Here is a 23,781-nt window from a genome sequence, read left to right as displayed (position 1 = left end):
TTTTTGCCATTTGCTGCCCGGCCCCTGTTGCCCGGTAGAACAGAGACGGTGGTGGCGGCGCTGCGATTGGCTGACGGGTGCTGCGCTTGGCTCGTGACGATTGGCAAGGTAAAAAGAGAGGGGAGGGGCGGAGGAAGGAGCGCCCTCGGTCTTTTCCCCACACCCCACCCCCCGTTCCCCCCACTTCCGCCCTTCTCATTGGCTGAGACGCCGCCCGGGAGGAATTTCCGATTGGTTAGCGCACGCTGTTGCTAGGCAGGCCAGGCGGTGGGCGGCGGAGCTCCCCCTTCTGATGAGTCGGCTCTGAGGTTCACTCAGCACGAAGTGCCCGGATCCGCCGTCGTCCCCGCCAGCCTGCTCAGGACCCGCAGCCCGCCGCCGCCGCCCGCCCTGAGGAGCCGCCGCCGCCCGCTTCCCCTCGCCCCTTCCCCCCCAGCGCCATGGCCTCAGGATCAGAGTAAGCGCGGGGCGCCGGTCGGGAGGCTGCGGCCTAGGCCCCGCCGCAGCGGCGCTGGGCCCGGCCCGGCCTAGCCCGGCGAGGCGCGGCGAGGCGCGGCGCGGCCCGTCGGCGGGCCTGATCCGTCCCGCGTTCCTGCTGTGTCATGCAGGCCCGGAGGAGGCGGGGGTACTGCCGGGAGGGGGATGGGCACCTCCCTGCGTGCCGCTCCCCACGCCCCCCTGTCCCCCAGTCGGGCCTCCCCGGGAAGTGTCGAGTCATGGGGGGGGGGGGGGGGGCGGAGGCGAGGCCTGGCCGAGCCTCCCGCTGGGCCCTGGAGCCGCTTGCATGCCATGCCCCGGCGCGGCCCGGGTCGTCCCGCCAGGGCTAGGCCGTTAGCCGGAGCGGGCTTTGTCTTCCAGGCCTCGGAGTGGCTGGTGGGGCAGCGAGGGGCACGTCCCAGCCTCCTCCTCGCAGCGGCCCTCGGGCCGGGTCTGGCAAGTGACTTGGCATTAGCAGAGGCAGACATGTTGTGCCAGGTTGCCCTCTGTGCCAGCTGAGGCAATAGGCTATATTTTCATCTCTGGTGTCTTGCCTCGCTTGGTTTTCTGTTCCAGGCCGAGGATCATCTTTCGTGCTCCTCAAAAATGAATTGAGTAATAGTGGTCTCTTGGCTCCTAGCCCATGTGTGTAAGCTACTTCATTGCACGTTGAGAGGAGTAAAAATAGCACCTAAAGAGAAACTGCCCAAATTCAGGACTACTTGAAGTGACATTTTGGGCTTGCCAGAGGCACTTTTGGTCCTTCAGTGTCCATCGTTGATGTTCTTCTTTTCTTTTGCGACTCCTGAAACTTAGATCTGCTTGGTCCTGGTGAGTGAGTTCCAGCAAGCTGTGCCAAGAATTTGGTGTCCGTGGTAGAGCTTGTGGTGGAAGTGACAGTCTCAGAGGTGTGTCTTGCAGCTGAGTGGGGTGAACAGTGACTTTAAAAAGAAATTTCTACTTTAGCAAAGTTCTTCTCACCACATAGGAGTCAACAAAAGTTACTCTGCAACTGGAAAAGAGTTACTCCTTAGTTGCTTTTTTTGGGTCAGTGCTTCTGGCAGCCATCTTACTGAATTGAGCCTTACCACAGCGAGTAGCATTGCAAGAGCTAAGGGAGTGTGGTTTCTGAAGGGATTCTTGTTTTCATGTGCCTACCTGTCTGAAACAGTGTTTGAGAACTTGGCATCTTAAGCGTGAGTGTGAACTCACTGCTTGGTTGTCATGTGCTGTTCCAGTGAATGGCTGCAGTTATCAGGTACCTCACTCATTTACTTCAATGGATAAAATATTTAATGTGTTTGGGGCTTTTTTTTGGTGTTTTTTTTTTTTTTTTAATACATACTTGGGGAAAGCAGTTCAGTCTGTAATGTGGATATTCAGGGTGGTAAGAAACCACTAACAGGTTTTATCTTGGAAGCAAGTTCCTGAGGATATGGCTAAAAAGGCACATCAGCATTCAGAGGGTGTGACCGTTTTCACTTTCGTTACTGCAGCAGGAATCATTTTGAGTCAGTGAATTTTTGCTATAGTTTTAGCACAGACTTACAGGAAGAACTTGCTTCCTCAATTTAAGTGGAGCCTTGGAGCTTGGTAGTCTTTCTCAGAAGAACTGCTAATTGGTAATTACTTTCTGGTCTTGTTCCTCATGCCATCCACCACAATGCATAACTTCTGGGCCTTATCACATGCTGAACAAGGAGAGCTGTGGCATAGAGAAAAATGACAAAGGATGTAAGTTGTAGCAGATTCATCGTCCCCATGTTCTGTCCCCCCTACCATTCATTCCCTGTGTCAAATGGGGCTGTTGGACTGCTTTACTGAAAGAGAAGAGGGGGTTCAGGGTGGGAACGGGGAACCTGTTACTGTTGGTCTTTAGGGCTAGTACGTATTTGCTTCAATATTATTGATGTCTTGCACTTCACATACAAATTCGGCCATTAGTTGTGCTAGGGGTTATGTCCTCGCTTCTGACCTTTCTCTAGGGGCAGGCTTGATGCAGGCTTTGAATTTCCTTTTAGTTCCAAAACAGCTCTAAAGCTATGTTGTGTTCAGTTTATCTCCTTGTTGAGTCAGTGAAAGAAAGGAGCAAGAGAGAAAGTGTGTGAGGGAGCTCACAAAAGGGGTGAGTAGAGATGATCTAGAGAATTTGCACCAGGCTTTCTCTGATGGGAAACTCATGGTGGAGCTTTAAAAATTACGTAGCTTAGCTGTCTGTCCTACCCTTCACTGAAGTCTTGCCAACACATATAGGAGAGTTGGCAGAAGAGAGCCCCAACCCATGCCTTAAGCTTTTCTGCTTAGAGTTTTCAGTTCACGCTCTCCTTCCCTGGTACCCAGATGTCAGGGATTGTCTGAGCGTGGTTGAGGTGCACAGATATATTTTGCTCTGTCATTTCAGTTACAGCACAAGGAACCCCCAGGAAAGATGCAAGGAGGGCAAATAGTGATAATGATAATATTCTGAATTGCTACTGGAAGATGCTTGTCTCTGAGTCCTTATCATTGTCTGTAGGAGAAATAACATCACTTTCCTGTGTAGCTGACATATAATTTCATAACACCTTTGTTTCTTTGCAGAAATGTCCAGTCAGATAACTGAAGCTGACCCTGCACATTGAGATGGCTGCATGCTGTTTCTGGGAGACCTTCATTCCATTTTTAATACCTCCAAGCTTTTTGATTGCTTTAAGTGCAGTAATGTACTGGCAACATTGATCCAGTCCTTGCTTCTTACTTAGGAAACTGTAGGTTCAGTTCTTCAGTACTAAAACTTTTTTTTTCCATTCAGCAGAACTAAGTGGACCTCTTGCTGTGCTCTTCAGCACTGCTGTGTGTCAGAGGTATCTGAACTTTTTTGCAGTTTTATACAGCTCTTGGTTTATGGACAGTTCCAAAAGCTTCCACTTGCTGCCCAGTTCCTTTTCCATTTATTTTTATCTTGTGTCCCAAACTGATTTTTAGACTACACGGCAGTCTCTGCATCCTAAGGGATAGCCACTCAGTTTCAGTAATGGCTTTTGTAGTCAAAGTTAGACTACACGGCAGTCTCTGCATCCTAAGGGATAGCCACTCAGTTTCAGTAATGGCTTTTGTAGTCAAAGTCTGGCAGCAGTTTCTTTTCAAAAGGCCTTTGGATCCACATCTCATGTGTGGAGGAGTATGAGTTACATTCATACTTTGAACAGGCTAAATAGGAGTATTGTTTCTTTCTGGTGTCACTTAGCTCAAGTTTTAAACTCTGTCTGCTAAATTAATTTCCAGTGGCCAGGAGCTAATGCTGAGGCAGGGTCCTTACAAATAGATTGTTGAGGTTTTTTTCTGTTTTAACCACATGATCCTGTCTGGCCTGACAGTGTATTTGTTTGGTTTTCTTACTGCTCTCTCAGTTTTCCTAGAAATACCACCCTTTTCAGGACTTCACCAAGACCACATTTTAGATTGCAGATGGAATTCATGAGCTTCTTCCAAGATGTGCCCAGCGGCCTTTCTTGTGTCTTTTTGGGTTTGGAGAATGGATCTGTAACATCTTACAGTGAAATGGATGGATGGCAATGTCTTACCACTTGCACTCTTTAATGAAGAGGGGAAAAAGGCGACTTTCCCAGTACCAGCAGTCCAGGAAAGACATATTTTACAGCAGCTCCTTTTGTTCACTTAAAATAATGTCTGTCATTTGCAACATGTTTCCTATGCTTAGGGCTTCTTTAAAACCTCTTGGAAACAAGCTGGCTGCCCTCAGAGGCTTGTGTGGTATTGTTCCCCCTTTTATGTGTCAGAGAAGGGAGCCAATACAGCATAGCCTGTCTTGGAGAAACCCTTATCTTGAGAGGTGGGCGGCCCTTGGGTAGCATCACACTGTAGGTATGTCACCCCTCTCCTATGGACGTTTAAAAATGCAGTGAGTGTGCCACGTGACACACTGCTGCCACGGTCTGCCTTCATGCTGCGTAGCTGCTTGCTGTACCACTTCCATTCAAGGTGTGATTTCTTCTGGTTATTTTGTCCCTAAAAGAGCGAAATGGAGCCAAAGTGTGTGGCCATCACCATTGTCCACAAAGTGTCCTACCCTTGCTGCTTGCTTAGGACAAATGTCTTATTTGTCAGAATCAAACGAACTGTTCTGACCTTAGTATTCCAGCACATCTGGAATACCTGGAGAAAGAGTCAGGTGCCTGTCAAGGAAAGTTACAGCAGTCAGCCACTGTTGTGGCCGGCAAATATACAACTTCCAAGAGCTCCTTGGGAATCAGTAGATTTGAATTCATATTTCTTTAATGGAGCATATTAGATTTGAAGGAAAACATTTAATCTGCCTTTCTTCCATTTCCTTGCTGTTTGATTTGCTTCATTTTGTCAAGGCAAACAAATAGTCCGTCCTATTTCTTGTGGCATAGTGGGCTAGAGCTGCAGTGACTCCTGTGAAAGTATTACGGAAAGGTGCTTATACCCTAAAAAAACCCAACCAACCAACCAAAAAACCCCAAATAAACACCACCACCACCCCCCCCCATTTTTCATGAGCACTTGAATATGTCTACTGGCTTGCTGGGTTTAACTAATAGGCCTTTACAGGCTAAACTCTTACAACTCTTCCTGTCAGGGGGGCTGCAGCATTGTCCTTTAATTCCTCTATTTATTTGGGATTTGACAGGAAATAGACTTGACCTTTTGTTGTGGTGGCAGTGGTTACATGTGATTTCAGATGAGTCTGACTAATTCTTTTAGGCAAAACATCTTAGAGTCAGCAACATCTCACTGACCACTTCTTTTCAAAGGTGGCTTCATAGCTATTTCCATTTGAGGCTAGTAAAGTAGTTATATTTACTGACAGAAAGCATTGTGCTTTGAACTCCTGCAGCTGGTGTCAGGCAAAAATGTTCTTTATTTTACAAACAAGCATATTTTTTAAAAGATAACAAAGTTGTAGAATGTGGAGATGAAAACAGGGTGGCTGGAAAGCGAGGAGCAGTATTGCTCAGACTCATAACTTCTGTTTTCTTTTCCAGTTCTAAAGTGGATGATTTATCGACTGCTATTCTGAAGCAGAAGAACAGGCCCAATCGGTTAATTGTTGATGAGGCCATCAATGAAGACAACAGTGTTGTGTCACTGTCCCAGGTGTGTCATCCATAAAATCAAAGCAGTTAATCTGGTAATTTGCAAGCTGTTACTGTGTATTAACTTGAAGTGTAACTTTGTAACATGAGCCTAAGTATTTGTGTCAGAAGCTGCTGCTGGTTGGTTGGTTTCCTAACACTCTTCCATGATAAAATGTATCTCCAATGATTCTCCATTTGTAGGGTTCAGTTGAGTTTGTGCCCTCAGTTTGGCTTCAGTATCAGCTCTTGAGCGGCGGCGTAGTGGGAGCCTCTTGTCCTTGTGAATTTAGTGTTACCACTTCCAAGATGTAATTCTCCAAAGTCAAGTAACTCTCCTTCAAGTGCTTGAATTCTTGTTCGGTCAAAAGGTTTTTCTAATGCTGTTACTGTTCACAGGCAAAAATGGATGAGTTGCAGCTGTTCAGAGGGGACACTGTCCTGCTAAAAGGAAAGAAGAGGAGAGAAGCAGTCTGTATTGTTCTGTCAGATGACACCTGCTCAGATGAGAAGATCCGCATGAATAGGGTTGTTCGAAACAACCTGAGAGTGCGCCTGGGTGATGTAATCAGGTGAGGACTCATTTGCGAACTGTTGCATAGCCCTGGGTTACCTAAATAATTTGTGTGCTGCCCCTGAATTGATCGAGTCAGCAGCAGAAGCAGGGTCTGCAAGGAAATATTCTTACATCTTCCAGAGGAGATCACAGAAGCATTTTCAGGATCAGGGATCTCAATTTATTTTTGCTTGTGTTTCTGGCTATATGCATATTCAAATTAATACTAAAAATCTGTGCTAAAGATTCTCAAATCTCTTCAGCACCTTCAGGAGCCCATGTCCTGCTATTAAATTGAGTGGTTCATTCATCCCGCTGTTGTCACAGTCATCTTCTCAAATTTATATTGTCATTTGTCTTGTCTAAATTTTTAAATGCCCACAGTGTAAACTGTGGAAGGTATTAAAGCAACATTGTAATCGATCTCGTAGTAGCTGAGCTTCCCTATGGCAAAAAGAAGTTAAAACTTGCTTGGAAATGAGTGACAGAAACATAAAGCAGTCACATAACAAGTTTACAACATCCCCAAAGGATGTTTATATTCCAGTCCTTGATATAAAAATGATTTTAAATTTAGAAATGCTTTAAAAAGCATTACAGGAATTTTATTGCACAATACCTGCAGAAAGTAGTGAAGTATGTATTTCAGCTTATGGGACGCAGGTTCTGTTCTGTGGTGGGAGGGGTGGGGGAAAGCAGGTCAGCATTTCTTAAGCATACAGATGCTGGTTTGCAGGCTTAAATATGGGAGTGCTAATAGCTACTCCTCCTGAGCATTGTCCTAATCTGGAATGTCCTGCATGTTCTGGGAGAATTGGTTTCTGACACTAAACTTTCTGAGGTGGTACTTGGAATGATCTCCAAAGTGCAAAATGTGTTTCGTACAAACTTTTTAGAGGAGAGAAATGAGACTGTTCCACCCATCCCCCTGTGACTAGAAAATGCAAGTTCTAAACACCGCAGTAGTCAAAACAGAACAGTGCTTTGTGTTGGTCTGTGGATTTACAGTAAATGTGAATCCATACTGGACTGGCTTGCGTATATGTGGTTAATAGAAGGTCAGTCTCTTATTTAACTTTAGACAAAATACGCAAGTATCTATAATGAAAAACAAGAAAGATTTTTGAAAAACAGGGGATGTTATAAACGGTTAAGAAAACATGGTCATATGAGAAGGAATAGATGCCATAAAGTAAGTCAAGCTGAGACATAACAAGGTAGGCTTAAGGAGATAATGAGACCAAACATAAAATTACTTGAACTATGTGTGTATCCTAATTAGCATACTAAAAGATCCAGCCTGGAGCAAAGAAAGCCCCCTGCTGACAAAGCCCCCTCTGCACAGAACATGGGGTGAAAAAAAATAATGCTATGCCTTTAAAGGGAGACAAGTCTTATAAGAACCAGTGAGAATTGTGATTAAACCCAATTGTAAACAATTGTTCATGGTGTATCAAGTGTTTTATTGTGTATTACGAGGCTTGTGAGCTTTGTGGATTTACCATCTAACTGGAGTTTTCTTCTGTTGTAGCATCCAGCCTTGCCCTGATGTGAAATACGGTAAACGTATCCATGTGCTTCCAATTGATGACACGGTAGAAGGGATCACAGGGAATCTGTTTGAGGTCTATCTCAAGCCGTACTTCCTGGAAGCGTACAGGCCCATCAGGAAAGGTAATAGTGCCTGTTATTGAAGTCCTGATGGCAGCGAGTGCAAGCTAGTCCTGAGACTGTTCTGAATAAAGAGAATTTCTAGAAGCTTGCAGAGATCTCTGCGAAGCATTAGACTGACATCTGTAGAGTGAGATTTTGCTGTTGCTGATTTTTTTCCAGATCTTCAGAAGAAAGTATGATTGCTGCTGCTGGCTGGCAGAGCAGCTTGATTTTTTTTTTTTTTTTTTTTAAATTATTTCTTTTTTTTTGCTACATGAGATGGGAGAGTATCAGAAAAGGCTCAGGGTAGAACTCAGGAGAAAATCTCATTAAACTAAGTTGCTACCACTTGATGGAATTGGGGAGTTGCCTGCATATTGAGCAATTGCTTGGGTATATCAGCTTGCTCTCTGATAAATTCACCTCTTCAAAATAACTGGGAGAATGTGTAGAAAAGTAAGTGCACTTTAGAAGTTGTGCTAGTAGCGATTCTGCTGGAACAAATAGGTCCTAATATACTATGCTGTAGCCTGGTTTAGCCAGGAGTCATAGTGCAGTATTATTTATGATTCTGCTTCTGGAGACAACCCGTTATAACTAGTACCAACTAGTTATAATAACTTCAAAATAGATTTTCATCAAGCTAGTTCTTTTTGCCTGTTTCAGGAACGTTAAATTGAAACTGAATGGAAAAGAAATGTGATTCCTTGTCTTTGTGTTTTGTGTTTAGGCAGAGTATTCTTTTCTATTGTTTGCTGGTTTGGTTTGCTGCTTGTTACTGGATGAAATTTGAGAACTTTATAACTGCTGCGAATCTAAATGGTGCCCGGGTAGTCACAGTACATGCAGCTCTGGAGTTTAAAATGCAGAGCAGTTTCAAATGACAGCAGTGTATGCTTGCATAGCCCACTTCCTCGTCCTCTGGGGCTGCTGGTAGTACAAGGGTCAACATTTTGCAGCTGTCAGTTGCAGCAGGCTACTGCAGTGTGGGGTTTTACAGGTGACATCTTCCTGGTGCGTGGAGGGATGCGTGCAGTGGAGTTCAAAGTGGTGGAGACAGATCCAAGTCCATACTGCATAGTGGCTCCGGACACAGTGATCCATTGTGAAGGAGAGCCAATCAAACGAGAGGTGAGCAGAATCCTGCCACATGGTTCTCCTGAATCTACTCTGTCCAAAGTCTGTTTCTGTCACAGGGGATGAGAGCAGCAGTGTTTGTGGTTCCTGTTTTTGGCATTTTGTGTATTTAATGTAATGGTTACAAACTCCAGTTTCAGGACATCAGCTGCTGCTGGAGGTCGTCAGAGAAATGTACTTCCAGTGTCCTTCCTCATATGCTGAGATAGCAACCAGTGCGTAGGTTTGCTGATGAGATGACATACTTTGGCAGCAGCTGGTTTTGCATCTGCTTCCAGATGTCTCATGCTGGACTTGGGTGCGTCTTTTAATTCCAAAGTTGCCTTGTTCCATAGGAGGAAGAGCTTACAATGTCACTAAATTTCGTGCCACATGAAAAGAAAGCAATTAGTGCTTTTTCAGTGAGAAATCTGAAATCCAAAAATGGTTGACTTCTAAAAATAAAATAAAATAAATAAATAAATGAATCCCCAGTCCCATAAGGTGTCTAGCCTTGAATGTCCCAGGTTTGAGGCAGCCCAAGTGGCTTCTCTGTCAGATTTTGACCACCTTACTGTTACAGAGTAGGGAATCTCAGAGAAATGAGCTAAGGCGGTTGCATACTTCATGAAGTAAAAGCCTTTTTACTGCCTGCAGATCAGGGTGAGTGCTAGTTTGTAGTTAGCTGCCTTCTGAAAAATTCACCTCTGTGTGACACTTGTGAGACTGCATCTGGGCACCCCATGACTCCACTTTGGGCTCTTCAGGACACAGCAGAGGCGGAAAGGAGAAGGTTCAGCCAAGGCCACCGAAATGATGAGGAGCTGGAGGTCAGAAGGTAGAGTGGGATGATGCATTCTGGAGAGTCCTGGAAGGCAAAGGGGCAGGTGTACTCGCAATTGCCTGATGGGAATGGGGAGATGACCAGGCTCTTCTCAGAGCTGTGCCCAGGGAGTGGGCCAGGGGCAGTGCCGTAAGGTGGATCAAGGGAAATTCCCAGTAGATACTAGGAAAAACGTTCCCCCCAAACTTGCAGCAGGACCCAGAGAGGGTAGGAATCTCCAGACGTGGAGTCCTTCATTGCTTGATAGGTCCAGACTGTGAGTGACCTGCTTGAGGTAGTAGTTCCTGTTTGTGGGGTTTGACTGAGCCCCTCTGAGATTCCAGGCTGTGTTATTTTACTGTTTTATTGTGGCCTAATGTTACAGATAACTAAGGCCAAGTAGAAATTTGGACAACCAAATGAGTGGATGCTGTAGAGCTATACTGGAAGAGCTGGTTGCAGTTGATCTTATCCACATATCTTGATCTTAATATTCTTTGTTAATTTGGGTCAATCCTAAAAGACAGCAGTACATCTCAGAACTGTATGATAGCTAGAGTATGTCAAGTAGAGATACTGCTTAATAGTTTAAGGAATAAAGTGTATTTTATACTAAGCTTCATTGTCTATTACTATCTTTGTTAGCCATGTCAGAGTGTCCCAGAGCTTGTTTTGTGCTTGAGTCTGTAGGGAGCCTGGCAGCAGAGGCTGTCATTCAAGAGTCTGAGCTTTAGTAAGGTCTAGGTATGTGCAGGCAATTCCCTTTGTATGTCTGGGAAGACAGAGCTAAGAAACAATTGTAGAAGACACCATGAAGACTTTAAAGTGAGAATATCAAGACAGCAAAGAAGTGCCTGTGAGCAAAAACCTGGATTCCTGGCTTCTGTAGACTGGGAGGGGTTATTGAACTGTTGTTTTCACTCAGATGTTTGATACATTTCCTTCTGGATAGGATGAAGAGGAGTCACTGAATGAAGTGGGGTATGATGATATTGGTGGTTGCCGGAAGCAGCTGGCTCAAATCAAAGAGATGGTGGAACTTCCCCTCCGACACCCTGCACTCTTCAAAGCCATAGGAGTGAAGGTAGGTCTCCGTGCGCACCAGGTGGATGAGTGAGCTTGCCCTTGCAGATGACTCTTGATGTCAGAGGTTTATGAGGCATTGGCAGGGCAAATAAGTGATTTGTGGTTGGTTGTTTTTTTTTTTTTTAATGATGGTGTTAGGAAAGTACTTGCTTACATGTTCTGGACACGTATTAAAGTACTGGCAACTTGTAAAGCAGAACGATGCCTTGAATCAGTGCTGTCAGTTGCTGGCAAGGTTTTTGTTCATGTGACATGCAAAGTAGTGAGGGTGTTGATAGCAATGCTGGGATGACAGCTGTTGCATGAGTTTGCATCACAATTTCAGACAAGCTTTATCAAGTGTGTACAATTTCACTGTGAAGCTACTTGGGCATTCAGATACTAGCTCACCAAAGTTCCTTGTCTTTGTCTTCAGCCTCCACGTGGGATCCTACTGTATGGTCCTCCTGGCACTGGTAAAACACTGATTGCCCGAGCAGTAGCCAATGAAACAGGGGCTTTCTTCTTCCTGATAAATGGTAAGGTTTGTCGTTGCTTTGGCCCCAGATCTGCTATGTGCTTATTCATCCATCTTATGGTAATGAACGGTGTTAATAGGGCTTGTAGAGCCACAGTGTCTGCCTGACATCCTGCCTTACCTCTTTCAAGCATGCCTCTGGGGACATTTGGAGGCCATTTGTGTGGAAGCATCTGTAGTGGCACTTCAGCTTGATTGTGTTGTAGTAGGGTGCTTGGAAGACAGCTTTGCGTCACAGGGACTTGAAGTCTGTCTGTCTGTCTGTTCATTTATGTTGGTGAGGGCAGAGCTGGGAGCGAAGTGCTGAGATTATTCTAAGTATATGGGTGCAGGACACTTGCTTTTATTGCTGCACCATGTTCCATTTAGAAAAGAAGGTGGTCTGCTGTGGATTTCTCTTTCCTTTCAAGTAAAGCACAAGACCAGTTTTGTTTCACGTAACGTCCATTGGGAGGAATTTTCCTGAAAGCTGTGAGTACCTTGGGACTTAGCTACAGGTGAGAGAACCTCCTATTGAGAACTCTCATATGTTGCAGTTGAGATTGTTACTGGTTTATGTCCGGTAAGGACCACATTCTGAATTTTCTGTCCCATTTTACAGTCAGTGCTGGAATAACTGAACATTTTTACTTAAGGAGTGCTGGTTTTCTTTTCTGTTTTCAATCACATAGACCCATGAAGGCAATAGTGAAGAACTGCATAGCACAGCATAGCAGTGACCAGCAGTAGGGATGTGACTTGCTTTGTGTCTCAAGATATCAGATGTAAATGGGCTCAGTTTAACCATATGTCACCCTTGTCATATACTTCCTAAAGTGTGTGGAAGCTGTCACTGAATGCTAATGAGCCAGCCGTTTCTTTATAGACACTTGTACTTCTGTTGCATAATAAAAATAACATTGTCAGGGTTAGTGATGCATTCGTCCCAAGCCTGGATCTGCAGGCAGTGTTGTAAGCAGAGCTGGCATGAACTGGTGAATTACTTGTATTGAAGCAGTCTTAGTACCTACCTGCACCAGTGGCTCTGCAGCTAGGGTGCTTCAGTCAGCCAGCAGCTTTGCACTCCTGAGGATCAGGTTTCTTTTTCTTGGATCTTTTAGAAGCGTACTTTCTGTTCATTACCACTCCCATCAGCATGATGGAAAAATCTTTAAAAACAGAAAAAAATCTGTAAGCCTGCACTAGTTCTCAGCAATTGTAGGAGATCTCAGAGGTGTGCTGTCCTTTCTCTTGGGACTCATTTGCTTACACTTTTTTAATGTTTTTTAATGTATCATTTGAGAGGAGATGGAGTTTGGATTTTTGGTTTTGTTTTCTTGGGTTTTTTTTTAAAAAAACCTCATTTGTAGGAACTTAGAGAGGTAGATGTATACCTGGTAATGTAAGCTAAAGGCAGCTTCAGTATCTTAGAGCTTTTTCCTTAATTACCCTGATAATTCATCACCATATAATTTGTTTGCTCCTCTTACAAGTTACGATTGCCATTAACAGTGTGTGGTAGCACATTACAGAGCAGCTTACCAAGTGTGAAATAAGGTAAGGAAAGAGGCAGCTAAAGGTAGCTTATTGACTAGTGCTGTATTTGCATCTGTTAGAGTAAACTGAAAACACCAGAATAATGATACAAAGTAATTCTGCATGCCCTTCTTGCCTGTTCAGCTGCAAATTTAGTGAACTCTGTTGATAGTATTTCCTTTGGTTTAAAATACAAATTGTCCCACAAGAACATTGACCTAAAAGAATTCAGATTCAGCTGCATGTCTTGGGGCTAGTTGCCTCTCTGAGTGCCACAGTGCTGCTGCTTTTCAGGTCCTGAGATCATGAGCAAGCTGGCTGGTGAGTCTGAGAGCAATCTGAGGAAAGCCTTTGAAGAAGCAGAGAAGAATGCTCCTGCCATTATCTTCATTGATGAACTGGATGCCATTGCTCCTAAGAGAGAGAAGGTAAAGAAAGCATATAGAAGGTGAAGAAGTACAATCTTTTTGGTAGCAGCAGGCATGAATCTCTGCATTTGACTATAGGGTAAAGCAGTATTTAATGCTTGATTTCATTTGGACATGAGAAGAATTAGATGTAGTTCACAATGTTTCTTGACAGCTTTTGGCTGTTGAATCTGTCCACTCTGGTGCAGTACTAGCCCCTGTGCTGTGTTGTAGAGCTTTTGGTCTAACCACTGATATCTCTCTCCATAGACACATGGGGAGGTGGAACGTCGCATAGTGTCTCAGCTGTTGACTCTTATGGACGGACTGAAACAGAGAGCGCATGTGATCGTTATGGCAGCTACCAACAGACCTAATAGCATTGACCCAGCACTCAGGCGATTTGGTAACCATGATTGCAGTTTTTTCTTGTGTATCACGTACTTTGTTACAGGCTATGCTTCAGGAGCCTTGGAAGAATTGAGCAGAAATTAATATTAAACATCTTCTGTGTGTTACATAAACTATCAACTTGTCTCCAGCTGCTTGTTTGAAATTCATCTCTAGGCTTCCACACTTTGGTATCATTTTCCATGCTGTATTAGGTTAGAACTTGCGGAAATAAACAAAATAATTCAGAGTGGAAAAGTGTGCTAGCTTCTATTAAGTGAAGCTGGTTGAGGACACACTGAAGGAGTAAGTGCTTAAGGAGATGTTCATGCCTTAGGTTGCAGAAGGCTCTGGACTGTCTGATTTCTCTTCTATTCGTGAGAAGTCTGGTAGTTTCTGAGATCCAGGTTTTCTAAACTTTTCATTGTGAATGAATGTCTGGTGTGTGTCCAGTTGATGAAGTCTGTAATAGCAAACCAGTCACATGTGCAGGGGAAAACAGCCTCTTAAATGTGTAGCGAGCCATTTGAATGCCCGTCTATAGCCAGAGGAAAATTACAAGTGCATGTACCTTGGTTAATATTGCAGTAATACCTCTCTTCAGATGCTGGGGCAGTTTATATTTTTCACCACTTCAGTACTGCTGTGAAAGTTCTGAAAAATGAAGTCTGTCAGTATTTGCGGACTCTTGTGATGAGGACACAAAGGTAGAAATAAACAAAAATATCTCATGGTGTGTTGGTTCAGGGGAGCATATTTTCCTAACAATGAGGCTTGGAAAGTTACTAAACCAACAATCCAGTGTGTCACATAATTTTGAACTCTAGTTAATGCAGTAGTCTCACTTTCCCTAAATGGCTAAAGCCTTTCCTCCTTTTCTGATCTGACTCTGCTGCTGTGCTGACAGATGCTGCAGAGAAACCCAAAGCTCTGGCATTTTCTGAAATTGTATGTGTTTGTGGCTTGTCATCATGTTCAGTCAGAGGAAGGCAGCAACTGCAGCTCTGCTAGTTTGCAGCATCAGCAGCTCAACGTATGTTTTGTGCTCCCCAGGTCGTTTTGACAGAGAGGTAGATATCGGTATCCCAGATGCCACCGGGCGCCTGGAGATCCTGCAGATCCACACAAAAAATATGAAACTGGCTGATGATGTGGATCTGGAACAGGTGAGTAGCGTGCTATTAGGAAAGCTTGTCTTTGCACACAGACATTCCCAGTGCTCTGTTTTGTAGTGGAAGAGTTGTTAAGCCTTGATCACATAAATGCAGTTGCTCATTTAGGACAGCATGAAACTGTGAATGTGTGATCTCTGGGCTTCCTTCTAACTAGTTTACCAGTGAACAAAAATCCTCACTCGCTAGTTAAGAATGCCATGGCTAAGAGAAACAAATGTGTATCATCAGTCCAGTCTGGAAATGCCTTGCCCCTGTTCTTCTGGGTTTGTTTGCTGGGCATTCTCTTTAACAGTAAAGCAAGCCTGAAACAGCTCTCTGAGAGCTGGGTGAGCATTGTGGTGATACTGAACACCCTGTGTAAACTGGATGGTTCCTGTAATCTCTGTCCTGAATGAAGAACTGCAGTCCTCAGGGTTATCTTTCTGTATACCATCTGAATTCCAGTTGCAGCTTGGATCTCAAGTAGGAGGTGGAACAGTGGTGTCTTTGCCTGTTACATGTGTGGTAATGCTTGTCTTGAGTCTGCAGGAAAGCACTGATATTGCTGTCCTCCAGAGCTTTGCTGCCCTTCCCAGTGAGTGACCAGAGCATGCGCTGCCCTTGCAGAGCATTTGCGTGTATCCCTGTGAGTCATAGTCAGTGCTCTGCTTTCAGGTGGCAAACGAGACCCATGGCCATGTTGGTGCTGACTTGGCTGCTCTTTGCTCAGAAGCTGCCCTTCAGGCTATCCGAAAGAAGATGGATCTCATAGACCTAGAAGATGAAACCATCGATGCAGAAGTGATGAACTCACTGGCTGTGACAATGGATGACTTCAGGGTAATGCAGGAGTGCCCCTCTTTTTTGTTGCAATGTCTAATTTCTTATCTGAAGCAAGTGGAACATAATATGTTAGAATTCATATAATGCCGTTTCTTATAATGGTAGTGGGCTCTGAGCCAGAGCAACCCGTCTGCTCTTCGGGAGACTGTGGTGGAGGTGCCACAAGTTACCTGGGAAGATATTGGTGGTCTAGAGGACGTAAAGAGAGAACTCCAGGAGCTTGTACAGGTAAGGATTTTTCAACACATTTTTTTGCTTAGTCAGCTTGAAAAATGAATTATAATAATAAAATCCAGAACTTCTTCAGATTCCTGTTTGGGATGTGAACTGGCTAAATGCAGAGGTTTTTATGGTATTTGCTTGTAATGGACTAAAAATACCATGCTGTTCCATCTTAGTGAACTTGGAAAGTGCTGGGATGCAGCATCAGGCTTTCCATAGCTGAGTCTACAGCGTCATCTTAGGTGGGTGTTGTGCTACGTGCTGAAACAGCAGCAGTTCTGGTTCTCTTAAGTGGAGACCAGCAGTGGGACCACTGTGAGAGTCCTGTTATGTGGTGGCTTTATATGCCAGAAAGTGGTTGAAGATTCTCACACAGAGAGCCTCTGAAGGGCTTCCTGTCAGCATTAGTACAGGGACAGGTGAGAAGTAACTGTGAAGCCTTCTGTGAGGGAAAGACTGGGACAAAAAGTCAAGAATGCTCTGTGGAAACTCCTGTTGACTGCGTTGGGATGGTTAGGGTTTGATACATTCCTGCTTTCAGCTGGCACTGTAGAAACATCCTGTCTGTGAATAAAAGAATCTAGTTTTCAGTCTTAATTTTCTGATGTTAAAATCATCACGTATCTCTGACCTCGTTGCTGAGGATAAATGCTCACATCACACGTCTTGCCTGATTCTGGAGAGCAGAGGGAATAGGTTAGATAATGAGCTGTTCGTTTTTGCTTCTGCAGGGCAGAGTGAAGTTGGGGTTAAGTGTGCTGGAAAACTACCTGAACTGGTACTTAGTTCTTAGAGGTAAATAGTTTGTTTAAGGCAGCTTTCCAATTTAGCCACTCTTTGAACCAGTGTCCATTTAAAAACTCCAGTGGCACTGAGCAGGCAGGATCTTTTGTGTTTAACCCATCAGAAATCGCACGTAGTGTTTCTGGTAGGAGGAGAAATAAAACTGATCTACAGAAAGATGTCCTTGCCCATGGCAGAAGGATTGCACTAGGTGATCTTTGAAGATCCCTTCCCACCCAAACCATTCTGTGATTCTAAGGTACAGGCTTGTCCTGGCTCATCACAGGAGATTTTTGTTTATTTGTTTTGTTCTCCCTTAGTATCCTGTGGAGCACCCAGACAAGTTCCTTAAATTTGGTATGACCCCATCAAAAGGGGTTCTGTTCTATGGGCCACCTGGTTGTGGTAAGACGCTGCTGGCCAAAGCCATTGCCAACGAATGCCAGGCAAACTTCATTTCCATCAAGGGGCCAGAATTGCTCACCATGTGGTTTGGCGAGTCTGAAGCCAACGTGCGTGAGATCTTTGACAAGGTAAGCATTTCTTCTGCTCCCTCTGCTGTGTCTGTGCTGAGGTACCCCCAGAACTTTGTCTCCACAGCATCTGCCTTACTGGCCTCGTTCTTGTTTGTGTCCTTTGTGTTTTCTCCCCTTGCACCGAGAGCGGGAGCTGCCTTCCTGATGTTGGGGAATTAACCCTCTTCAGCAACATAGCTATTTAAACCCTTTTCTCTGGCTACAGTTTACATCTGTTGTTACAGGGTGATAGATGCCCCAGTGCCTTAGCAGTGAGGCTAGCATTAGAACGGTGTAGATATCATCCATGTCCCTGAAGACTTAACACCTCATTAGCCATCACCATCTACAGATTTTCAGAATATCTTGTCCTGCATAATATCTTGTCAAAAATCTGCAAAATATCTTCTCAGGTTCTTGTCCTGCAATTTACGTGGCTTAGAAAGGAGCTCACTCCTCCTGCCCAGTTGCTCCATAGGTAGTGTTGCCTGCTGTATATCTGTGTGGATTATCCTGGCAATCCTCACTTTTGTGGTCAGGGAAGGTGCTGATAAAATAAAGTTGGAAGGAGAGTGAGAGAGAAGAACCTAGGTTGGGAGAGAACCTCAGAGGCCATCTAGCCCAGCTGTTTGTCCAGAGCAGGGAGATAACTTGGAAGTTTGATTAGGTTGCTCAGTACCTCATGTTCTTAACACGTGCTATGGGTGGAGAGTTCCTGACCTCTCTAGGCGTGTGTGTTAGTATTTGAGCACTCTCACTGTGAAGAATTTATTTTTTCCTTATTTCTAACTGGAGTTTTCTTTGCAGCTGTTTGTGCCTGTGGTCTTTCCTCCTTTCACTGCACACCTCAAAGAAGGATCTGGCTCCCTTTTCCCTGTGACTACCCATTAGGTAGCTGAAGACAGCTATTGGATTTCCCCTTTCCATTGGATATATCTTGCCTACTGATACTTGAGGCCCTAAATAACCAGTTAATGTCCCCTGGCCTTGCAAGGAAAATTCTAATCCAGGCAAACTGACTCCAGCTTTCTCTTTAGGCACTGGAGTTTCCATGCTTCTGCCTACTCGGCAAGGCTCTTGAAATTCAGCTTGTTGTTCAGGAGGAGTTAATTGAAGGTTTGTGTGGCAGGAGACTGTTCTGGAGCAGCTCCTTCAAGCTCTTCTTGCAGCAGCAGTGCTTTGGTACTCCTCTGAGCTGCTGTAATAGTAGGGTAGGCTGAGTGTGAAGTCAGCATGCTCCTCACTGGGTGGTATTAACATGGACTAATTGTTCCCGTTTCCTTTTTGTAGGCCCGCCAAGCGGCCCCTTGTGTGCTTTTCTTTGATGAGCTGGACTCCATCGCAAAGGCTCGAGGTGGGAATATTGGTGATGGTGGTGGTGCTGCAGACCGTGTCATCAACCAGATCCTGACTGAGATGGATGGCATGTCCACCAAAAAGAATGTCTTCATCATTGGAGCCACCAACAGGCCAGACATCATTGACCCAGCCATCCTGCGCCCCGGCCGCCTGGATCAGCTCATCTACATCCCCCTGCCTGATGAGAAGTCTCGGGTTGCTATTCTTAAGGCCAACCTGAGGAAATCACCAGTTGCCAAGGTAGGATCTGTGACCTGAGCGTGCCTGACTTGGGTTTGCTGTGTGCTGCACGTGTTCCTCACAAGCAGTGGACAGAACAGAGGGCTTGTGGATGCTGGGGACAGAGCTGGGAAACCTTCAGTCCCTGAAGGATGGAAATGAAGTGGTAGGGGGGAGTCTTGATCTTTGAGGTAGGTGTTAACAAAGCTAGGCGTCCGTCTGTAAGCACGGCAGGTCTTTGTCACACGGTGGAGTTCTGCCCACAGCACGGGAACAGGGAAGCCTGCTATGGCAAGATGGAAAAGATCCTTTTACTCTGAAAGAAAAGTTAATGTAGGACACAGGGGTGGGAAAGGGAAAGAGGAACCATTGCAGTTAATTGTTGCTGAACTCTTATCGTACGCAAGAGCTATGTTCTCTGCCTGGGGAGTAGGCCATCATTCAACTGATAGTTAATCAGAGAAAAGCAGATGTCAAGTGAGAGCTCAAGCTTTTTTTATGCCAAGCTTACCTTTTAAAGTTCTGTTGGGAAGGAAAGCTTCAGAGGAGGTTGTGGTACTGCCCCCTCAGCTGAGGGGAAGGAGAACTGTCAGTTGTTTTGGTCTGCCTGTGCCCCATTTCCAGTGTGACAGTGCTTTGTTTGACTCTTAATGCTGAGACCTGAGCAAATCCTATCCTAAATCCACAAGTGCAGAGGCATTTAGAGCCACCTCGTGGATTCTTGGTGGGTGTGTGGGGAGTGTGGCCTGCCTTTGTGTGGTTAACTTCCAAAGACAGGAACCTTAAAAGCTGATCTTTCCAAAAGTGGCCGGAGTTAAGGCAGCACCTTGATACCATGGGATCTGAAAACACTTCTCTGTCACCTGAGGATGTAAGGTGTTAAGGAGAGGCCTTTCTTGCTTGCCTTTTTTTTTTTTTTTTTTTTTTTTTTTTTTTTTTTTTAAAAAAACTTGTCTTTTCCCACTAGGATGTTGACCTGGATTTCCTAGCTAAGATGACCAATGGCTTTTCGGGGGCTGACTTGACAGAAATTTGCCAGCGTGCCTGCAAACTGGCCATTCGTGAGTCCATTGAGAGTGAGATCAGGCGAGAACGCGAGAGGCAAACCAACCCTTCTGCCATGGTGAGTGGGGCACTGTGAGCTTTCCCTGCTCAGGTGTGTGAGGTGTCAAGTGTTCCTCCCTCTGATTGTCATATGGGGACAAGTGGACTTTTACAGAGAGTGTGGAGCTGGAGCGCTCTGCTCTCATCTTGTGGGAGGTTGAGGCCCTCCTGGGGTGGCTCATGGTCAGTATTGCTCAGAAGGCCCCTGCTGCAGCCCTGACTCACACTCCGCTGCAGCATCTTTCTCCAGCCCCCTCGCTGGTGGGTGTTGGAGCATCCTGGCCTGGAGGGAGGCTGTGGCTGGCTGTTGGGCTGTGGAGCTCAGGCACACAGCTCACCTGGCCCCTCTGTCCTGCTGCAGGAAGTGGAGGAGGATGACCCGGTTCCCGAGATTCGCAGGGATCACTTTGAGGAGGCCATGCGCTTTGCTCGCCGCTCTGTCAGTGACAACGACATCAGGAAATACGAGATGTTTGCACAGACTCTACAGCAGAGCCGTGGCTTTGGCAGCTTCAGGTAACCATGGGGAAGTGCAGGGAGGGCAGCATGGCTCAGCTGGCCCCAAAGCAGGGCACCAAGGCAGATTTCTGCTGGATTCTGGATAACAAACCCCTTTTCCACTATGCTTTCTGATTCTCCCCGGTGTGTACAACGGCCACATTGCAGGTGTAGGCTGTGCTGCAGGTGTTTTGTAGCTGCTCTGTTAGTGCTCCTGAGCTCCATCAACCCTTTTTCCTCTTAACACAAGCGGCAGCCCAGTGAGCTTTTTGTGTGACCTGTCCTAAGGCTTCATCCCATTTCTTCTGCCTGTCCTACTTGGCACCAGGGTATTGGTGTGGAGGGAGGGGATGGTGCTGAGCTGTGTGGAGGCTTTTGAACAGCATCTCTTCTTCTGCGCTGCTGCACACAGGTTCCCGTCAGGCAACCAGGGCGGTGCTGGTCCGAGCCAAGGCACAGGAGGTGGCAGCGGGGGCAACGTGTACAGTGAAGACAACGATGATGATCTCTACGGTTAACTTGCTGTCCTTGGTCGACCAACCTCCAAACTAGGCCACGTTGTACAGGGAAAAATCCAATGTTCAATGGACTCTTGGCTTCTTCATTCCTCAGTCAGAACAGTGTAGCTGCACGTCAGACTTTGTACAGGGAATGTTTTCCGCAGGCACAAATCCAGACCGTTGTTCAGTTGGGAGGCAGACAGTGAATTAACAAGGAGGGGAACTGACTTAATTTCTGAGAAATTTCTGTTCTAGTTTATGTGGCAGAAATCAGCTTTTAGCAAAGGGTACAACGCTAGCCTATATTAAAAAAAAAAAAAAAAAAAAACAAACAACAAAACCCCATAAAAATAATAAAAATCCCACAAAACTCTAGCCAGGCCCTGGCAGTTCCTTTGTGTGGTGCTGGTGCTGTCTGTAAACCGGTGTCTGGGATGCCGTGGGATGCTCCTCTGATGGGGTCCATCTGTATGTGCACGTCCCTGCTGTGTACGGGATTGTGCTTCTTAACACTTCTTAGCTCGCGTTAACTGAAGAAACGGGTTTGGCTGTGCCTCCCCACTGCCCTGGCTTGTCAAGAAAGCCTGGCAGCAGGTGTCTGGTGTGGCTGCTGCGATGCTTGCCGTGAGCTGTCAGCTCTCCTGCTGCTTTGGCTCCTCTGCAGCAAAGGACTTCTCCAACGAATCGTGTCTCGTCTGTCCTGTCTGGTGGCACTTGGGCTGTCTCTGGGGCTGGGGTGACACCGATGTGGTTGGGCAAGAGGGGAGCTTCTTGGATCTCTGGTTGTGCCCTGAACGCTAGTTGGATTCTGACCATGGTTCTCCTTCCCTTCCACTTCCGTCTTGCTGCCTTGCTCCTTGGTTTATTTTCCTTCTCTGAATTGAGGAAAGTGCTGCTGCGTTACTTGGTGGTTTATGTGAGAAGCCCTGGGTCTGGTCCCATCATGTACACAGGAGCAGGGTGGGAGGCTGGATTCGGAACCTCTTGGAGGCAGGAGCCGTAGGATACGTGTGCCGTCGGCCTTTGGGGGGTGCAGGAGCTGAGGGTTCCACAAAGAGTGTTAAATGCAGACGGTGCGGCAGGAGGTTGCCCTGGGCCCTTCTGACTTCCCTGCCTCCCCTCCCCTGCTGCAGGAGTTGTGTGGGGCCCGTGTGGGGCCCCAAAGCCTGGCAGATCTTGGAGGGCTCCATCAAACCAGCTGGACTGAAGGGGAGGGGGGAGTGTCAAGATGGCAGAAGGACGGGGCTGTCTGTGAGAGGGGGCTTGTGCATGGCGGCGGGGAGAAACGCACTGGAGTCGGGGATGCTGCCTTTAAATAGGACAAGCTCCTGCTGGGGTAGGAGGCCACGCAGGTCCCTGGGGAGGGTGGGTGGCTCAGGTGCTCTGTCCTACTTCAGAGATGTCTACCCTGTCCTCATGCCACCTCTATTAGAGAAAACGCTGCTGCTTGCTCCTGCCATTGCCAGCTCCGATGGCAGCAGGGCCTGGCGCTTCCCTGCCCCCCACCAGCTCTGGTTTTGGGTTAGGTGGCACCTGGAAACACTGACCCCAGGGCCACTTCCCTGCCTGCCCTTCTCCCCATGGTTCCCGTGGGACAGATGCTGGCTTTGCTTTCGTGTCCTACTGCTTCCCCACTGCGACCCCCGAGAGAGGCAGCTCCATCTGGGGTGGGGGCACCAGGAACCAGCTGCTTTCAGCCACCCAGGAAGGGGGAAGGGGCTGCTCCGCACCCTCCCAGGAGCTCTCCAGGACTCTTCCCAAAGCCTTCCTTGGTTCTGACAGGGGGTGGGTTTCTTCTTCCCTCTGTTTGAGCACGTTACCACCCAGCAAGTGCTGGGCAGAGATCCCACCTGGCATCTCGGCCTGCTGGGGAGGCTGGGACAAACAGGCCATGGGACGGTGGTGAGCATGTCCCAGCTCCCAGCAGCCCAAGTCTTCCCTGCTGCCTCTCTTAACTCGGGATGCTATTTAAATCCAGCAGGAGCGCTGGAAAACCTTATCTTTCTTTCTTGCCACCTATGGTACATGGCTCCTTGTGGGGAGAGTGCCCGTGGGGGCTCTGAGGGCACCTGCCCACGCCTTGGAGTAGTGTATAAACCTGCTAGGGGGCTGAAGGTGTCCCCCACACCAGTACTTGCAGCAGCAAGGGACCTTGGCTGGCTTCCCCCCCCTCCCAACCCCCCAGCAGTCCCAGGAGAGCAGCTGGCAGTGGGCACTGGGTCGGCGCCAGCCCATGCCCCTTTCCAGGGGCCAGGACCCCAGCAGAGACCCCTGGTAGCTGCAGAGGCAAGAGCCTTCCCATGGCACCCTCCTCCCCTGCACAGCACCCAAAGGTGCTGGGCGGGGGGAAGGTTCTGGTAGCTGGGGCTTGTTGTGGATGGCGTGAGACTAGTCAAGGTGGCAGCTGAGGGCAGCCCCCCCCCCACTGCCACTGTGGCTGGCATCTCCCTGCGCCACCCGGGGCTCCCTGTGCGGCTGCAGAGCCACATCCCACCCCACAGCTGGGCCACACAAGGACCATGGGAACCCACAGGAGCCGCAGTCCAGCCACGGTGGGTGCAGGATGGGAGACCCCCTCGCTGGACAAGGTGTTGCGGTTAGAGGTGGGTCCCTGAGCCAAGGGCTGGGGTCTCCTGCAGCACCCCGGGAGGCTCCGGGCCCTGCGCGTGCAGCTGCCAGCAGAGGGCAGCACCGGCCGCACGGCGGCGCCTGTCACTGCGGCCCGGGCGCAGATGCACCCTGCCCCCCCCCCAGCAGTACGCCCCCGCTGCGGTGCCCCCGCTGCAGTGCCCCCCCTGCAGTGCCCCCCCTGCAGTGCCCACCCTGCAGTGCCCCCCCTGCAGTGCCCCCCTGATGCAGTGCCCCCCGCTGCAGTGCCTCTCCTGCTGCAGTGCCCCCCCTGCTGCATTGCCCACCCCTGATGCAGTGCCCACCCCTGCTGAAGT

General features: G+C 47.2%; 2 protein-coding genes and 1 long non-coding RNA gene across 3 annotated transcripts in view; 2 read left to right on the top strand and 1 right to left on the bottom strand.

Annotated features, from left to right (window-relative positions):
- Window positions 1-278: 278 nt before the first annotated feature.
- Window positions 279-21,211, top strand: VCP (valosin containing protein). The gene is made up of 17 exons (XM_080371276.1): window positions 279-457; window positions 5,487-5,598; window positions 5,976-6,148; window positions 7,664-7,806; window positions 8,786-8,916; window positions 10,677-10,808; window positions 11,226-11,328; window positions 13,137-13,270; window positions 13,520-13,655; window positions 14,693-14,805; window positions 15,469-15,633; window positions 15,742-15,864; window positions 16,962-17,174; window positions 18,447-18,755; window positions 19,702-19,857; window positions 20,200-20,354; window positions 20,749-21,211. Exons 1-17 carry the CDS (start codon window positions 441-443, stop codon window positions 20,852-20,854), a joined length of 2,421 nt encoding a protein of 806 aa, XP_080227402.1. The 5' UTR covers window positions 279-440; the 3' UTR covers window positions 20,855-21,211.
- Window positions 464-4,971, top strand: LOC308056260. The gene is made up of 2 exons (XR_013924753.1): window positions 464-2,211; window positions 3,058-4,971. It is a non-coding gene; the product is annotated as an uncharacterized lncRNA (long non-coding RNA).
- DNAJB5 (DnaJ heat shock protein family (Hsp40) member B5) overlaps window positions 21,044-23,781 on the bottom strand; it is a 25,169-nt gene continuing 22,431 nt past the window's right edge. Inside the window, exon 2 of the transcript XR_013924747.1 lies at window positions 21,044-23,774. The gene's annotated coding sequence lies outside the window, so the exon portion shown is untranslated. The remainder of the gene's footprint in view (window positions 23,775-23,781) is intronic.

This window comes from Falco punctatus (genome assembly GCF_963210335.1).
Source record: "Falco punctatus genome assembly, chromosome: Z".
NCBI lineage: Eukaryota > Metazoa > Chordata > Aves > Falconiformes > Falconidae > Falco > Falco punctatus.
This window is presented reverse-complemented; position numbering and strand designations above follow the sequence as displayed.

Bases quoted from the DNA above. Each gene is read 5' to 3' on its own strand.
- VCP (XM_080371276.1), top strand. The intron at 7,807-8,785 runs GTAATAGTGCCT...GGGGTTTTACAG, and splicing joins GTACAGGCCCATCAGGAAAG to GTGACATCTTCCTGGTGCGT. The intron at 15,865-16,961 runs GTAAGGATTTTT...GTTCTCCCTTAG, and splicing joins AACTCCAGGAGCTTGTACAG to TATCCTGTGGAGCACCCAGA.